The 17,672-nt window shown below is 41.2% G+C and overlaps 4 protein-coding genes across 4 annotated transcripts; 2 read left to right on the plus strand and 2 right to left on the minus strand.

Annotated features, from left to right (window-relative positions):
- Nucleotides 1–1,009: 1,009 nt before the first annotated feature.
- On the plus strand, nucleotides 1,010–2,514 carry LOC130693448 (protein Star-like). The gene is made up of 7 exons (XM_057516599.2): nucleotides 1,010–1,023; nucleotides 1,085–1,275; nucleotides 1,335–1,510; nucleotides 1,577–1,771; nucleotides 1,854–2,072; nucleotides 2,137–2,276; nucleotides 2,356–2,514. Exons 1-7 carry the CDS (start codon nucleotides 1,010–1,012, stop codon nucleotides 2,390–2,392), a joined length of 972 nt encoding a protein of 323 aa, XP_057372582.1. The 3' UTR covers nucleotides 2,393–2,514.
- Nucleotides 2,515–3,108: 594 nt separating this feature from the next.
- Nucleotides 3,109–8,880, minus strand: LOC130693184 (collagen alpha-1(I) chain-like). The gene is made up of 5 exons (XM_057516307.1): nucleotides 8,061–8,880; nucleotides 4,570–4,620; nucleotides 4,270–4,419; nucleotides 3,929–4,153; nucleotides 3,109–3,863 (listed from the first exon to the last, which is right to left on the minus strand). Exons 1-5 carry the CDS (start codon nucleotides 8,878–8,880, stop codon nucleotides 3,109–3,111), a joined length of 2,001 nt encoding a protein of 666 aa, XP_057372290.1.
- Nucleotides 8,881–10,637: 1,757 nt separating this feature from the next.
- On the plus strand, nucleotides 10,638–11,623 carry LOC130693183 (uncharacterized). Its single transcript, XM_057516306.2, has 5 exons — nucleotides 10,638–10,651; nucleotides 10,713–10,903; nucleotides 10,964–11,139; nucleotides 11,208–11,402; nucleotides 11,473–11,623. The coding sequence occupies exons 1-5, from the start codon at nucleotides 10,638–10,640 to the stop codon at nucleotides 11,602–11,604; spliced, it is 708 nt and encodes a 235-aa protein (XP_057372289.1). The 3' UTR covers nucleotides 11,605–11,623.
- Nucleotides 11,624–12,476: 853 nt separating this feature from the next.
- Nucleotides 12,477–13,106, minus strand: LOC130693182 (collagen alpha-1(I) chain-like). The gene has a single exon (XM_057516305.1). It carries the CDS (start codon nucleotides 13,104–13,106, stop codon nucleotides 12,477–12,479), a length of 630 nt encoding a protein of 209 aa, XP_057372288.1.
- Nucleotides 13,107–17,672: the final 4,566 nt, after the last annotated feature.

Consider the following 17,672-nt stretch of genomic DNA (forward strand, 5'->3'; position numbering starts at 1 on the left):
AGTTTTCGGGAGAGTTATAAACCTTCCCCACGGTCCAGACAAATGTTTTTTTTTTTGACATTGATGGATGATTGGGACCGACATTTGCCTTGTTCGTTATTTTATTTTATTTTACTTTCTTAAAGATCCTTTTTCTTGACTGAACAGAATAAACACTTATCATTTTCTGCTGATTTTATTATGCATATCTTTCTAGCCGATTCGGAAGGGCCAATGAAAACATTTTTACTCACGATAATATGTCTCCTGACATAAATCTAATTTCATGGTTACATTGTTTTATTTCTTCCATACTTTCCATTACGTCCCCGTCCTGCTGTATAAGGAAATCCGCTTGCATATACAGTATACCCAGCAAGTTGCATCCCGCACGAAGAACGGTCACGATTTCAATTTCAAATTTTTTTTTTGCGCTCGTTTCGATTAAAATTCTCTTGATTTCAAATGTATTTTCTTAGCTCAAATGTTATAGTATTCAGAATAAAAGAAGATAACAAAAAAGATCGCGATCGATGCCCTCTGTACCCTACCTTGAAGCCTTGCCGGTCAAGACCATTGGAAGAAGTAGGGTCACGTGACGGTTGAAAGATGGGATAATAATTACAGATATCTCCTACGAATTAATTCAGCATTTTTCCCTTTCCTTTCGGCCAAATGGCAACCGAAGGTCAAAACAGCTCCCGAATACTTTTGATAGACTCCCAGCAGTCAAAAGAAACACTGTTCAACTTGAATAGGGTGAACGTAAACCTGCTTCCAGCGGTTCGGTTTCATCATTAGAGAACCAAAGGCATAGATCGAAGGGCGAAACACATGGACTGATGTCTGGAGAAAAATGTCAGCGTCACTTGAGAAGCGCAAGTGGAAGGTAGCGGTAGCTGAACGAGATATACCCCCCCCCCACCCCCCCCCCCCCAAAAAAAAAAAAAGAATAGAAAATCACGTGATCCACCGATGTGAAATTTTTAATAGTGATATCATTGTTTTTAAACGTCCCCATTGGCAAAAAATGGCGTCCTGGCGGTGCGTATACGTTTCATTTTTAAGTGTTTAATATTATTGCTAAAACTTCTCATTTGTTTAGGAGCATTCGAATATTAATGTTCCGGCGTCGTATACTTCTAATGTCATTCGTCGCCATAATTGGGTTGTTTCTGATCAAACGGTTCGTAATGGATAACGAGCCTCATCACAGAATGACGAAGAAGAAGGTTCTTTACAACTTGATGGAAGAGACACCAAACATGGCTAAACACGTCAAAGACTGCACAATCGGTAAGTTTATAACGTTTCTTAATTAAACGAGAGTTCATTCAATTTCTGATGACATTCAGAGTATGCCAACGAACACAAATTACAGCAAGATCATCCGTGCCTGTTGGATATTATTCGGCGTCAGTATCTTAATAAACCATCACCTGCTGACGTGCCACTCTACCTGGACTACCCGAACATCAAAGATCAGTCCGCTGGTCAAGTGACGGCCGTCCTACGTTTACTGAGGAATCTAGTAATTTTAATTCACGACATCACCGTCATATCCTACTGTTTCGAAAAGCCTTTTTTTTTAATATAGACAAAAGGCTTTTTCATCGAGAGTGGAGCAGCTGATGGTGAATCGTTTTCCAATTCGCTTTTCCTTGAACGCGATATGAACTGGACTGGATTGTTGATCGAGCCTGAACCGAAATCTTATGGCAACCTGGCCAAACGCAATCGTAAATCGTGGACACTGCCGAATTGCCTCAGTTTAGAAAAATACCCAACCGAAGTAGCCTACACGAAAATGTTGATTAGCCTACCATTATTCTTTAACCATTTCATTGTTTTTCATATTTTTAAAAATACTGTAGGTATCCTTTGACAAAACTGAAATTACAGGCAAAATTATTGGCAGCAAAGTTTCGCAATCTGAAATGGCTAAAGGAAAATTGACTAACGTCCAGTGTTTGCCACTCTATTCCATTTTGCTGGCCCACGGCCAGACCTGGGTGGATTTCTTCAGCCTCGATGTGGAAGGACACGAACTTCAAGTCCTCAAGACCATCCCCTGGCATAAAGTCAACATCACCGTAACGAATTGACACATCCTTTCAAAGAATTTCGATTGAATATGCATTTGATGTGACCTGGCAGGTGGTGGCCGTTGAATGGGAACATGTCGAAGAAGGCTATTACGCCGTCGTTGATTACATGAAAGATCAAGGCTTCGTTAATTTTGGAAGAATCGCCACCCCTTACGCCAGAGATGCTGTCTTTATCAAGGATTTCCTCGAGTAAGTTCCATTGTTGTATTTGCCAATCATTGTATAACTTGTAATGCGAATTTTTTAAAATTCTATTCTTTGTCTGAAGCGATCTGCGGTACGACTACATTGATTACGATGAGTAACGAGCTTCGATGTACCCTACCGCATCAAACGAGATCAGCTGGCTTTAAAGCTCCCGAGTGGTGCATTTCATAACACAAATGCGATGTTCTATTTGATAATGTGAACGTAACGACAATTAAAAGCAAAAGTTGGGTTTTGAAGTCAACAAAATAAAACATGTCTTCGCAAGTTTATATGACAATCGATAGTGAAGAACTTCAACGAGCAGCCAAACTAAAATCGAACTTAAGCTCAGACATTTTTAGATAGCAATATATATATATATACTGTATATATACTCCAAAGTGTGTTTCTTATTCCTTCTTTCAGTGGAATCTGGTCATGTGGTAATTAGACGTTGGTAGCGATCGGTCGCGTCGTTCACGAGTTACTGGGGCGTACGACCGACTAGATGCATCTGTCATCCATGATTTTCGCTATTCTTACACAGAGATTATACATACTATCTTTATGTCTGATGAGCGGGATGTTAACTCATCAAGAGTTACGTGACTATTACGGTCCTTAAACCTGGAGAATGTTAAAGAACTTGCTGAATTCGAAGACCAATACTTTTTCATCGCAGTAATTATAGTTCAATTAAAGCCAATGTTGAACGAAATGATTCTTTTGTGATTATACTCGATGGAAGCTGATTCAACGTATTAGGTTGTATGATGATTATTTAAATTATGGAAGCCGAAAAGTTTACCAAATAATACAAAAAAATCATATCTTAAGGCCTATGGCGTCTGCGGCGACCGCCAGAACCAGGAATGTTTGGGTTTCCAGGAGCGCCAGTAATTCCAGGAGCGCCAGTAATTCCAGGAGCACCTGTAACTCCAGGAGCGCCTGTAACTCCAGGAGCGCCTGTAGGTCCGGGAGCGCCTGTAGGTCCGGGAGCGCCTGTAGGTCCGGGATCTCCTGTAGGTCCGGGATCGCCTGTAGGTCCAGGGGAACCCGTAACTCCGGGATCGCCTGTAGGTCCAGGGGAACCCGTAACTCCGGGATCGCCTGTAGGTCCAGGGGAGCCCGTAACTCCGGGATCGCCTGTAGGTCCAGGGGAGCCCGTAACTCCGGGATCGCCTGTAGGTCCAGGGGAACCCGTAACTCCGGGATCGCCTGTAGGTCCAGGGGAACCCGTAACTCCGGGATCGCCTGTAGGTCCAGGGGAACCCGTAACTCCGGGATCGCCTGTAGGTCCAGGGGAACCCGTAACTCCGGGATCGCCTGTAGGTCCAGGGGAACCCGTAACTCCGGGATCGCCTGTAGATCCGGGATCACCTGTAGGTCCTGGGTCACCTGTGGATCCGGGAGCCCCAGTAGGACCAATAGCTCCGGTTGCTCCAGTTGGTCCGACGGCACCTGTGGAGCCAGGAGCTCCGGTCACACCTGGTGCACCAGTAGGACCCGGAGAACCAGGGGGACCGGAAGGACCAGGGGGACCGGAAGGACCAGGAGAACCAGGTTCTCCAGGAGGTCCGACAGCACCTACAAAGAAATTTATAAATAAATTAGCATTGAAAACTTCATTTTTCGATTACATGTAATATTACCTCTTAATTGCAGTATTCGATTTCCAAACAAATAGCCAAATAAACCACTTGGAAATGAAAGGCTTAGTCCATTGGTCAACAAACTTCCACCTTGCGTTAGTAGGCTTCCTGCTTGTGATTGTCCTTGGGCCAGTAGATTGAGTATTGGACGATTCTGACGCGTTGCTACATCAGAATGGGCTTCGTTTGTCAGGTAAATGGATGTTTGAGGCACAGCAGGAGTAACTGAGAATCAATAGAAGATTTATATAATTTCGTTGCATCGCAAATAATTACAGCACGTTCATTCAAATTTAAAATCGAATGACGGATAAAATGAGTACGGAGAAGAAACCATTTACCAGGTGGCCCCATCAGACCAAGATGGGCATCATCCTTGTTGTTTTGATATATGGATTGTTGGCCAGCCGTTCGTCTATCCGTTGATTGCAACAAAACTTGCCCGTCGCCCGATTCAATGACATCAAGCTCTAAAATTTCAGGAGGCCTTTCTGTGATAGCAAAAGTAATCCTTGAGAATATCACATTTAATTAGGATAACACAGACTACACTATAGTAGCATTGGTGGCTAAAAAACTAGGGCAAGGAAATGTCACGATCGAATTGCGGAAAGAGGGCAATGATCATTTTTAATCCTTACCTTGTTGAGAATATGTCACTGATTGATTATTTTGGTCGACTTTGGCGTCATCTGGAAAAAAATAACGTAACAGGGTATACAAACAGGAATAAGGCGTTTCCGGTTGGAATGCCCTGTAAGAGTTAAATTCAGTCTGTAAAATTCTATTGCTGCCGACTACGAAGAAACAGACGGAGCTATAGAAAATTAAGAAACGTTCAGCTTACATCTTCTCGAACGAGTACTTACTTTGGGTGCACTCCTATTTATATAATGTTGCTACCGATTTCTGGGGGTATTAATTATGGAAAATCTTCGTATTTCCTAGAATAGCAGTGTTTCGCTAACATTGCCCCAAAGAACTAGGTGTACTGAGAATAGCGGGCATAGCATTCCACTCTATTCTTACTTCTATTCAAGTGTAGACTTGGGAAGGCTAGACGTCAGATTAGTTTGATTTCTTACGAACTGTTGTAAACGTAGCACAGATTTCGTTCTTATTTTAAAAAAAAGCGTGCATCACTATAGCGTGTAATCAACACAGTCGGGTGATACCTTTTTGAGGGCAAGTTGGTACAATCGTTTTTTATTTTATCTAGAGTTCTGCACGTCTATTGGAGTGGTTATTGGGAACTTCTTCTATACAATTAAATGATAATTTACTCCTTGTTCTGTCGATTCCGTCTCATGCCGAAAAACTGTTGGCTGATGCAGAAGTGGAAGAGGGAGTTCAGACGGTATACGAGCAGATTGTACAAAATTTCTTCAATCAATCAGCGGTAGTTCCTCGTTCGTTCGCATGAGCCAGTTCGAAGACGAGTCATTTTGTTTTTTTCAAAGAAAAGGCATCAAACCATTTCAGTATATGTTAAAATTCAAAAATAAATTGCTAACTATATATGATATACATTGCATGACAAATTTTACGCGAATTACGGAAATTGACTTTATTTTAAATTAGGTTGGTTAATTTTTGAAATAAACGTAAAAACGTTTTTACCTAAATAGCGCGCTAGTACGCTATAGCGCTAGCGTGATACATCACTAATATTCCATATATTTCGCAAATGGCTGATTTTGCGATTTGATTTTTAGTTTGACTAGCATGTTCCAACAACATTTGAATAATGGTTAGGAATAAAAAATTTTTTTTTCCTCCTTAGTTATGCAGTGTTTGAATAAAATATAATAATAAAATAAGTAAACCGCAATCAAAGTGGTCTCAGACCAACTACTTTGGACCCGGATAACGCAAAAACTGTTAGTCTCATGTAAAAATGAAGCCAATTTTCGTGATCCCCGTTAAATTTCGAGTAAGATTCATGTATTTTTAGCTATATTTAGTGTTTTGCCAAAAATGAAAAAGTGGGAAGGCTGATAGCGCCTCAAGTGGGAACATTATAAGCTATTTTTGTCGGGAAAAACTTGGTAGCCTACCGTCTTCACTTAAAGAAATTCCCTTTCCTAATATACTTAATATTAAGGCATAGTACTAAAGAGGGATATAGTTTAACGAATATCCTATCGATTAACGTAATTGCGGGGTCTAAGAAACACGTCCTTGTATTAAAAATTTTTTTTTCAAACTGATGTAGTGTCATTAGGCATCCTATAAGCTAAACGCCGTGTTCGGATAATACATGACTAGCATGCTAGTCAAAAAGTCTTATAGATAAAAAATTTAAAAAAAATTGACTGGATAGTGCATTATTCAGTCAACACCAGAATAAAATTTTATTCTTTTGTTGTCATTTTTACTGGTCCTTTTTTGCGTTTGCGCAGGACACCCTACCGCCATAAGACGCAATGTAAAATAGCCCCAAAAACCCTTAGCGTTCGGATAATAAGCGAGGGTACTGTACTTCTAATTAACATTTATAAATTTGATCGCCCGATATGGAAATATGAACAAAACTGAGATGGCAATTTCAGTTACCTGGTGGTTGATTAATTATCAGGTTCTCTCCATTTCCGCCGAATGTTCCAGCCATTGCATATTTGCTTTCATTTTGGTGAAAGCCTTGGTTTAACTGATCTACGTAGTTAAATGACAACACGACTCCGTGCAGTGGGTAAGCATCTCTGTCATGTACGTTAGTTCCCGTCCGATGCGGAGGTGTTCCCAGAAAAGCAGTGGGAACTTGCAGATCAATGTCGTGATTCAATGTTGTGTTCCCCACGAATTTTATTTGCATATAGTTTATGTAACAAAATGTATGAATACAATACCTCGTCTCGTTGGTTGATCATTTTCGTTTAATACGGCATCGTACAAGGGAACATCAGGTAGAACAGTGTACAAAGATGAATAGGGTAGTTGCCGGGGAGATCTGTCCGGTTCGTTTTCCGTCCGCGAAGTTCTCTTACCCCCAACGGAACAAAGCAAGACGACGGAGACACAAAAGATTAAGGAGGAAACGTGCAACATTCTCCGTATTCTCTGATTGATTCCGTTGATGCATCTCTTTATATACCCTAATCGGTTTGCGGGGAGTAGTGTTCTTTCCGTAGCGGCTTCTCCGATCGGCTGGCATGATTAGTTTACGAAAGGCAGAAGTTAACACTGATACTCTACTACTTTTCTTTTGTTTGAGGTAATGTGTACACTCTTCAAACCTGTTCACTCGATCATAGCAATTTCATCCACGAATCCAAAATACCCCATACAATTAACTGAAGGGCACGATGATCTTTGCAAGCGGGAGTTTTGGTTCAACAACACGACATACTCTTCTTAAAGCCCCAAGGCCAGGGATGGGCAAATTATTTCTTGACCGAAGACTGATGCCTGCATTTTTTCCATCGTATACTAAATTGCATCAATTTCTTTGCCTGCAAGGAGATCATTGTCCGTCGTGAATGCCCTGATCATTAATCAAGGTAATCCGTTGCTGCCTTGGCTACATATTCCGCCTTTTTAATGTCTTTAGAACTCCTTCGTTCTTCTCCGTAGGGCAGCATTCGCTTCCTGACCCGTGTGAATCACCTCCTAATGCGATGTCCATCCAGGAAAAATTGAATGCAACTAACGGTTGGAAACAGGATTGTATGAAGAGTTTATTTCAGGTCATGAAAATTGTTTTGTGGCCAAATACCACCAGGCGAGATCGAACCGTTCCTGGAAGTAACCGCGGAGTACACGTGTTGGACGTTTGAGGTGATTAACTAAACTGCATGAATAACAAAACATAACGACGAAACTGCAACAACTAAGCTGACACTTCAGCTAAACATAGAGCTAAAGTTTACGTTCCTTTTCTCAGGTATCATAGAGTTTAATGAAGAGTTTTGGATGCAATCGCGTAAGGCGGCAATACTTATTCAAATTAAATATTGCTAAAATTGTTCTGATTCAGCTAGATGAATTTGTCTACCTTTGGGATTTCTTGGATAAAGATGGTTTGAAAGTTTATTGTTTTCATTTGGCAGTTAATTTGGTAACTTTTTTTGCAGAAAACACTGTAAGGAACCCAAATCTGGGAATCCAAAATCCAACGGCTATTACGAATTACCAGGATTACCAGAACCAGGTGGGCCGGGAGGACCAAGAGGACCAGTAGCGCTAGTAGGACCAGTAGGACCAGCAGGACCAGCAGGACCAATAGGGTCAGTAGGGCCAGAAGCGCCTTTAGGTCCAGTATGACCAGTAGGACCAGTAAAACCATCTTTACCATCTTTACCGTCTTTACCATCAACACCATTACGGCCGTCATCGCCTTTTGGCCCAGTAGGACCTATAGATCCAATCCCCCCAGTTTGTCCTGTTGGACCCGTGGGTCCCATGTCACCCGTCGCACCTTTGGGGCCTGTAGGCCCAGCTGAACCAGTGGCTCCATCAGCACCATTGGCGCCGTCAGCACCGTCATTGCCGTCAAGTGCGTCGCGCCCCGGGTCTCCTTTGGGGCCAGCTGGGCCAATGGCTCCATCGGCACCTTTGGCACCGTCACTGCCGTCAATTCCGTCGCGTCCCCGATCTCCCTTGGGGCCAGCTGGGCCAGTGGCTCCATCGGTACCCTTGGCACCGTCAGCGCCGTCATTGCCGTTAATTCCGTCGCGTCCTGCGTGTCCTTTGGGACCAGCTGAGACAATGGCTCCATCAGCACCTTTGGCACCGTCAGCCCCGTCATTCCCGTTAATTCCGTCGCGTCCCGGATCTCCTTTGGGACCAGCTGGGCCAGTGGCTCCATTAGCACCTTTGGCACCGCCAGCACCATCCTTGCCGTCAATTCCATCGCGTCCCGGAGCTCCTTTGGGGCCAGCTGGGCCAGTTGCCCCCCACGTCTCGTTTACGACCGGTTGGACCTGATGGACCAGGCGGACCAGGCCTTCCATTTAGGCAGGGCGGACAGAGTAAACCTATGCGCATCGTACCACAAAAAACGAATAGCTTTAAGCAATGCTAATTTCACTCGCATCAATGTCGCCTTCTCATTTGTGATTGACGATTCGAAAGGTAGGGCCATCGATGTTTCACTTTGCCCATCGAATTGTTACCGTATGGTCTTCCTGGTATTCAGGTCTATTTTGCTTTCCAAACATCATTTCTGAAGGAGATACGTATGGCCCTTGAGGATAGAGATTGTCTTCATGCGCTTGTGCAAGTAGGTTTAAGAATGATGGGTGGCTTCGATAGTCTTCTAAATGAACTGGCAGATAGGGTTCGATAGCCCCGGGTATTAACGACAAAAAAAATAAGAACATCAATTGATTTTGTCACGGCCACAAGTAATTCAATATTTTCAAATGAAACAAGTCCAGTGGCAAAACATGACTCTCATCTAAAAGAAGATAGAAGTTAATTACCAAAGGGTACATTTGGATTTAGGTACTCTTCATCTTCGCCCAATCCTTCGAGGGCTGCATACGTGGTTTCTTCTTGTTGAATTTACTGATCAAGTGACTGGGCGTACTTTGCTCGCCAGCTACCATAACGCGGTACATAGTCGTCATTGGCATTAACAACGTAAGGCTCTTCTCTAATATCAAATGGAACTTCACAGAATTGAAAAATTACTTGATTTTATTCTATTTGAAAAGTAAAGTTTAGTTATCACACAAAGTGAACTCTTGATTACCTTGCAGGTGCTTTCTTGCCGGATGGCGACCAAAGTAGACATTGTTAGCAACCAAACAGCGCAACAAACAATGCCAATATGTAGACGTTTTGGAGAAAAAAGGGCCAGCAACTTCTTTATGGAAAGAGCCCCAAACGGCCACGGAGATGATGCAGCAATAGAAAACCAAAGATGAATAAAGCAACTTTTTCATCCATCTGCTTCTTTGGCTGCCGAGCTACTGATGCTAACACAGTGAATGGATCCCTTTATATATTACGATGGCACATGGCTAGATTATCAAAGACGAGCTTATCAATGGCAGCTCGTCGCTTTTATTTTATTTTTATATGGTGTGCACACTTGTTCAACTTGTTTGCTTGCTGGATCCCGACAGTGTCTTACAGAGGATATAATTCCTATATTTAAATTTACTGGCGGGCAGATGGTTCTTAAAAAAAAACTGAATTTTTGCGACATCAAACCGCTTAAATGTTATAGTGTTCAGAATAAAAGAAGATAACAAAAAGATTGCGATCAATGCGCTCTGTACCCTACGGGAACCTACTATACCTTGCTGGTCTAGAGGATTGTAAGCTCTAGGGTCACCTGACGGTTGAAAAATGGGATAATAATTACCGATATCTCCTACGAATTGATTTAGCAATTTCCTTGCTTTCCTTTCGGCCAAATGCAACCGAAGGTCAGATAGCTCCCGATTTCTTTTGATAGACTCGTAACAGCCAAAGGAAACACTATTCAACTTGAATAGGGCGAACGTAAACCTGCTTCCAGTGGTTCTGTTTCATCATTAGAGGTCCGAAGGCATACATCGAAGGATGAAACACATTGACTGATGTCTGGAGAAAAATTCCGGCTTCACTCGAGAAGCGCAAGTTCAAGGTAGCGGTAGCTAACCAAGCTATACCCCCCCCCCCCCCAAAAAAAAAAAAAAGAAAAGAAAATCTCGTGATCCACCAATGTGAAATTCTTGATAGTGATATAATTGTTTTTAAACGTCCCCATTGGCAAAAAATGGCGACCTGGCGGTACGTATACGTTTCATTTATACGTGTTGAATATTATTGCTAAAATTTCTCGTTTGTATAGGAGCATTACAATATTAATGGTCTGGCGTCGTATGCTTGTAATGTCATTTCTCAACATAATTGGGTTGTTTCTGATCAAACGGTTCGTGATGGATAACGAGCCCCATCACAAAATGACGAAGAAGAAGGTTCTTTACAACTTGATGGAAGAGACGCCAAATATGCCCAGATACGTCAAAGACTGCACAATCGGTAAGTTTAAAACGTTTGTTTAATTAAACGAGAGCACATTCAATTTCTGATTACATTCAGAATATGCAAATGAACACAAATTACAGCAAGATCATCTGTGCCTGTTGGATATTATTCGGCGTCAGTATCTTAATAAACCATCACCTGCTGACGTGCCACTCTACCTGGACTACCCGAACATTAAAGATCAGTCCGCTGGTCAAGTGACGGCCATCCTACGTTTACTAAGGAATCTAGTAATTTTAATTCACGACATCATCGTCACATCCTACTGTTTTAAAAAGCCTTTGTTAAATATATATAGACAAAAGACTTTTTCATCGAGAGTGGAGCAGCTGATGGTGAATCGTTTTCCAATTCGCTTTTCCTTGAACGCTATATGAACTGGACTGGATTGCTGATCGAGCTTGAACCGAAATCTTATGGCAACCTGGCCAAACGCAATCGCAAATCGTGGACACTGCCGAATTGCCTCAGTTTAGAAAAATACCCAACCGAAGTACACAAAAATTGTTGATTACGATCATTCTTTAACCATTTCCTTATTTTTCATATTTTTTAATAAATAGGCATCCTTTGATAAAACTGAAATTACAGGCAAAATTATTGGCAGTAAAGTTTCGCAATCTGAGTTGGCTAAAGGCAAATTGACTAACGTCCAGTGTTTGCCACTCTATTCCATTTTGCTGGCCCACGGCTAGACCTGGGTGGATTTCTTCAGCCTCGACGTCGAAGGACACGAACTGCAAATACTCAAGACCATCCCCTGGCACAAAGTCAACATAACCGTAACGAATTGACACATCCTTTCAAAGAATTTCGATTGAATGTACATTTGATGTGACGTTGTGGCCGTTGAATGGGAACATGTCGAAGAAGGCTATTACGCCGTCGTTGATTACATGAAAGAGCAAGGCTACGTTTAATTTTGGCAGAATCGCCACGCCTTACGCCAGAGATGTGGTCTTCGTCAAGGATTTCCTCGAGTAAGTTCCATTATTGTATTTCCCATTTAGTATATAACTTGTAATGCAACTGTTTTTTTATTCTGTTCGTGTTCTGAAGCGATCTGCGGTACGACTACATTGATTACGATGAGTAACGAGCTTCGATGTACTCTACCGCATCAAACGAGATCAGTTGGTTTTAAAGCTCCCCAGAGGTGAATTTCATAACACAAATGCGACGATCTTTTTGATAATGTGAACTATAACGACAACTAAAAGCAAAAGTTGGGTTTTGAAATCACCAAAATAAAACATGTCTTCGCAAGTTTATATGACAATCGATAGTGAAGAACTTTAACGAGCAGCCAAACTATAATCCAACTTAAGCTCTCTTTTTTCATCGTAGTAATTATAGTTTGATTAAAGCCAATGTTGAACGAAATGACTCTTTTATGATTGTGCTCGCAAAATTGATGGAAACTGGTTCAACGCATTAGGTTGCATTATGATTATTTAAATTATAGAAGCCACAACGTTAACCAAATAATACAAAAGAGAATCTTCCAGCTTATGCGATTACACTACAAAAACCGGAGTACAGCTATAAGTGCTCTTGTCTTCATATCTTAAGGTCTATGGCGCCTGCGACGACCGCCAGGACCAGGATAGTTTGCATTTCCGGGAGTGCCTGCCGGTCCGGGAGCACCAGTAGGTCCGGGAACGCCTGTAGGTCCAGGATCGCCAGTAGGTTCAGGAGCACCTGTAGGTCCGGGAGCGCCTGTTGGTCCGGGAGCACCTGTTGGTCTGGGAGTACCAGTAGCCCCGGGAGCGCCTGTAGGTCCGGGAGCGCCTGTAGGTCCGGGAGCGCCTATAGGTCCGGGATCGCCTATAGGTCCGGGAGCGCCTGTGGGCCCGGGAGCACCTGTAGGTCCGGGAGCACCTGTAGGTCCGGGGTCACCCGTAACTCCAGGAGTGCCTGTAGGCCCAGGATCACCTGGAGGTCTGGGAGCACCTGTAGGCCCTGGGTCACCTGTAGGTCCGGGAGCCCCAGTAGAACCAATAGCTCCGGGTGCTCCAGTTGGTCCGACGTCTCCTCTGAGGCCAGGAGCTCCGGTCACACCTGGTGTACCAGTAGGACCCGGAGAACCAGGGGAACCCGAAGGACCAGGAGAACCAGGTTCTCCAGGAGGTCCGACAGCACCTACAAAGAAATTTATAAATAAATTGGCATCGAAACCTTCATCTTTCGATGACATGTAATCTTACATCTGAATTGCAGTATTCGATTTCCAAACAAATAGCCAAATAAGCCACTTGGAAACGAAATGTTTAGTCCATTCGTTAACGAACTTCCTCCTTGCGTTAGTAGGCTCCCTCCTTGCGTTAGTAGGCTCCCTCCTTGCATTAGGAGGCTCCCTCCTTGCATTAGGAGGCTCCCTCCTTGTGATTGTGCTTGCGCCAGTAGGTTGAGTATTGCGCTATTCTGACGCGTTGCCACATCGGAATGAGTTTCGTTTGTCAGGTAAAGGGAGGTTTGAGGCACGGCAGGAGTAACTGAGAATCAATAGTGGATTCATATAATTTCGTTGTATCGCAAATAATCAAGCACGTGTCCCAACAACCTTTGAATGTTGGTTCCGAATAAACTATTTATTTTTCCCTTACTTATGCTTTTTTTTAATTAAACGCAAAGTGGTCTCAGCCAAACTACGTTGACCCGAATAACGCAAAAACTATTAGTCCCATGTAAAAATGAAGCTGGTTTTCGTGATTCCCGTTAAATTTCGAGTAAGATTCATGTATTTTTAGCTATGTTTAATTTTTGCCAAAAATGAAAAAGTGGGAAGGCTATAGCCTTCTCACTTTTGTCAAAATCGGCAAAAAACGAAATCTCACGGAATTGGTTTAAACTCATTACAAAGAATCAGAATTAAACGCTGATTCCGAATATAGCATTAGTTTTCCACTTTGTTGTGCAGTTTTTGAATAAAACGCAATCAAAATGATTTTAATTTGTTTACCGTCGCCAACGCCATCTATTAACAGAAACATCGTAAAAATAGGTTTCGATGCTGGAAATATCAATCAAACTAGGATCTAAACATGATTTAGGGGTAAACTAATATTGTGTTCGTAATCTGCGTTAAATTTTGCTTACCATGGGTGAGTTTCAACGAATTTTAAGAGATTGCAGTTTTTGCTGATTTTGACAAAAAGTGGTAAGGCTATAGCCTTCCCACTTTTTCATTTTTGGCCAAATTTCAAATTTACCTTAAAATACATGATTTCGATTCAGAATTGAATGCTGATCACGGAAATCAAGTTTATTTTTCAACTGGCCTTATAGTTTTCGAACTAAATGAAGAAAATGACCGTGGGAAAATTGCCTCCGAAACCTGCAAAAACTGACACTCATTGGAATTTTTTTTAAATCACAGAATATACTCAAAATTGAATGCTGATTCCGGGAAAATAGCTATTTTTTTCATAAAGTCAACCGTTTTTTAAATACACCGGATATTTCAAAGAAAGCTAACGCGCCAGTACGCTCCAGCGCTAATGCGATGCAGCACAAATATTTGATTATATTAGCTAGCTATACATGATTTACATTTAAAATTTCACGAGAATTACGGAAATACAATTTATTTTAACCTAGGGTAGTTAATGTTTGAAATAAACGTAAAAACGTGTTTACCTAATTAGCGCGTCAGTGCGCTATACCGCTAGCGTTAGCATCGTTTATCGCGCTCATCGCATTAGCGCTGGAACGTACTGGCCCGCTAGCTTTCTTTGAGATATCCGGTGTATTTAAAAAACGGTTGACTTTATGAAAAAAATAGCTATTTTCCCGGAATCAGCATTCAATTTTGAGTATATTCTGTGATTTAAAAAAAATTCCAATGAGTGTCAGTTTTTGCAGGTTTCGGAGGCAATTTTCCCACGGTCATTTTCTTCATTTAGTTCGAAAACTATAAGGCCAGTTGAAAAATAAACTTGATTTCCGTGATCAGCATTCAATTCTGAATCGAAATCATGTATTTTAAGGTAAATTTGAAATTTGGCCAAAAATGAAAAAGTGGGAAGGCTATAGCCTTACCACTTTTTGTCAAAATCAGCAAAAACTGCAATCTCTTAAAATTCGTTGAAACTCACCCATGGTAAGCAAAATTTAACGCAGATTACGAACACAATATTAGTTTACCCCTAAATCATGTTTAGATCCTAGTTTGATTGACATTTCCAGCATCGAAACCTATTTTTACGATGTTTCTGTTAATAGATGGCGTTGGCGACGGTAAACAAATTAAAATCATTTTGATTGCGTTTTATTCAAAAACTGCACAACAAAGGGGAAAACTAATGCTATATTCGGAATCAGCGTTTAATTTTGATTCTTTGTGATGAGTTTAAACCAATTCCGTGAGATTTCGTTTTTTGCCGATTTTGACAAAAGTGAGAAGGCTATAGCCTTCCCACTTTTTCATTTTTGGCAAAAAATTAAATATAGCTAAAATACATGAATCTTACTCGAAATTTAACCGGAATCACGAAAACCGGCTTCATTTTTACATGGGACTAATAGTTTTTGCGTTATTCGGGTCCAACGTAGTTTGTCTGAGACCACTTTGATTGCGTTTTATTCAAAAACCGAATAACCAAAGGGAGAAAAAATATTTTATTGGGAACCAACATCCAAGTGTTATTGAAATGTGCTACGTTTCATTATATTTGGAATCAATTTTACAAGCCCAATTTTTTTCGGGCGTAAAAAACAAGCCCGACAAAATAAGCCCGACTTTTTCGTAATTGTTTTTTTTTATAAGAAACCTCAATGTAGCTTTAAAAACAAAAGATCGATACTCCAAATTAAACGTGGATCACGAATATTGTCCTTGAACTTGCTTTTTTTTTAAGGGATTCAATTTTAAAGGTAGACGATCAGTATTCCGGGTGTATTGAAAAAAAAAAATGTAAAAATTGTTTTTGCAACCTTTAATGGAAATTCAACAGTTTTTTTTTAAATTCTTGTAGACAATCCAGTTTCGTTCACTTTTATTAAACTTCCCGATAGGGATTTAGTCTATATTCTAGTTTGATTGATTTTTCCGGTATCGATACCAATTTTAATGATTTTCTTGCTAGTAGATGGCGCTGGCGACTAAAAACAAACAAAAATCACTTAAATTGCGATTTATTCAGAAACTACACAACGAAACGGGAAACTAAAGCTACATTTGGAATCAGCGTTTAATTCTGATTCTTTCTGTTGAGTTTAAGCTAATTCCGTGAGATTTCGTTTTTTGCCAACTTTGACAAAAGTAAGAAGGCTATTGCCTTCCCACTTTTTCATTTTTGGCAAAAATGTAACTATAGCTAAAAATGCATAGATCTTATTCGAAATTTAACGGGGATCACGAAAACCGGATTCGTTTTTGCGTTGCACCAATAGTTTTTTTAATTAATGTAAAAAACTTCGGATTAAATATATTGCTTTAGTCACCTTTGTTACATTTATTTCAGAAACTGTTGGTACGAAAGACTATTTCACTAACACATAACTGCAGATGGAGTTCAGACATTAGATGAACACATTGTGCTAATTGTTTTGTGCCTTAAGGCAATAAATCAGCGACAGCTTATCCTTCCCTTGTATAAACCAGCTTCCAGATAACAATTGTTAGCTTTGCCAAACAAGGATACGATGAACTATTGCTCTTCCAGGAATTTCCTTACCCATTAGAATTGTCTTTCGAACCTACATTTCTGTCGGTTTTTTCTCACCGAAGATTGTATCCCCTTCATTTCCTTGCAGCAACATAACGGTAACGATACACACCGATACGAAATGGATGAATATCTAATAACCGATATTGCCACATTCGTATCTAGGCTAAAACGTGCCAAACGAACCACTTTTAGCTGAAACATCCAAAGCCATACTTAAGACGGCACAGAAAAATGTATATTAAAACTCCAGAATTATGCAGATTAAATGTCTATAAATACACGTCCGTACTGTACGGAGTTGCTGAAAACAAAGATTTAAATGCTTCCCAAAGCTATTTAACTTCATTTGAAAGTAAACAACATCTTATCTGTACGCGGCACTTCGAAAAATCTTAGCGACGTTCTTACACATATTAGGGCGCATTTCCTTTTCCAGCGTTTCCTGCCGGTGCAGCAGGACTGGCAGCAGGGCCGGGAGGACTAGCAACGCCAGGGTCACCTTTATCTCCTTTTGCTCCAGGTGAACCGTTTGCTCCATTAGTACCGTCTTGACCTGGCGTGCCATGTGATGTGATGTGGCTGTCTTTCTAAAATAGCGTTAGGCGCTGGTAAGCCAATGCAAAAATTCATTAGCATCGCACAAACTTCATTTCACTTACATCTCTTCACTTTCATACATCTTGAAGACATCCACTTCATACATATATGTATGAGACAGTTGGCAGCTGTTCGACGAACGAGGACACACCCTATTCTATGATGCGTGCAGCCTATGAAGAATGCGTTGCTGTTTTTGTTTTGGTTTGAGGTGTATATCGTATACGTAAAGGCAATTCTTTGGAATACCTAATGTACGCTTGTTTTGTAATCACGACCGAATTCGACTGGGAAAAAAAGTTGATTAAGAAAGGGCAGCAATCAGCATCTTGGTGAACACGCATGCGACATTTCTTTTTAGCCTAGAGGTAAGAAAACGATTTTAGCCAACTGATAGCACAGCCTGGGTGGCAGCCACTAGATCTACTAGTCCAATATTCTGTAGTCAAATCAAAACTAATTGTTCCCAGAAAAACTTGTTGTTCGGGCTCTAC

This window comes from Daphnia carinata, chromosome 3, assembly GCF_022539665.2.
Source record: "Daphnia carinata strain CSIRO-1 chromosome 3, CSIRO_AGI_Dcar_HiC_V3, whole genome shotgun sequence".
NCBI classification, from domain to species: Eukaryota; Metazoa; Arthropoda; class Branchiopoda; order Diplostraca; family Daphniidae; genus Daphnia; species Daphnia carinata.

Excerpts from the sequence above, each read along its gene's own strand:
- LOC130693183 (XM_057516306.2), top strand. Across the intron at positions 10,904-10,963 it reads CGTCAAAGACTGCACAATCG|AATATGCAAATGAACACAAA; the intron begins GTAAGTTTAAAA and ends GATTACATTCAG. Across the intron at positions 11,140-11,207 it reads TACGTTTACTAAGGAATCTA|ACAAAAGACTTTTTCATCGA; the intron begins GTAATTTTAATT and ends AAATATATATAG.
- LOC130693448 (XM_057516599.2), top strand. Across the intron at positions 1,511-1,576 it reads TACGTTTACTGAGGAATCTA|ACAAAAGGCTTTTTCATCGA; the intron begins GTAATTTTAATT and ends TTTTTAATATAG. Across the intron at positions 2,073-2,136 it reads GGCATAAAGTCAACATCACC|GTGGTGGCCGTTGAATGGGA; the intron begins GTAACGAATTGA and ends GTGACCTGGCAG.
- LOC130693182 (XM_057516305.1), bottom strand. The coding sequence starts at position 13,106 with ATGTCATCGAAAGATGAAGGTTTCGATGCCAATTTATTTATAAATTTC.
- LOC130693184 (XM_057516307.1), bottom strand. The coding sequence starts at position 8,880 with ATGGAAGGCCTGGTCCGCCTGGTCCATCAGGTCCAACCGGTCGTAAAC. Across the intron at positions 4,621-8,060 it reads ACCTGGTTCTGGTAATCCTG|ATGACGCCAAAGTCGACCAA; the intron begins GTAATTCGTAAT and ends ATTTTTTTCCAG. Across the intron at positions 4,420-4,569 it reads AGTGACATATTCTCAACAAG|AAAGGCCTCCTGAAATTTTA; the intron begins GTAAGGATTAAA and ends TTGCTATCACAG.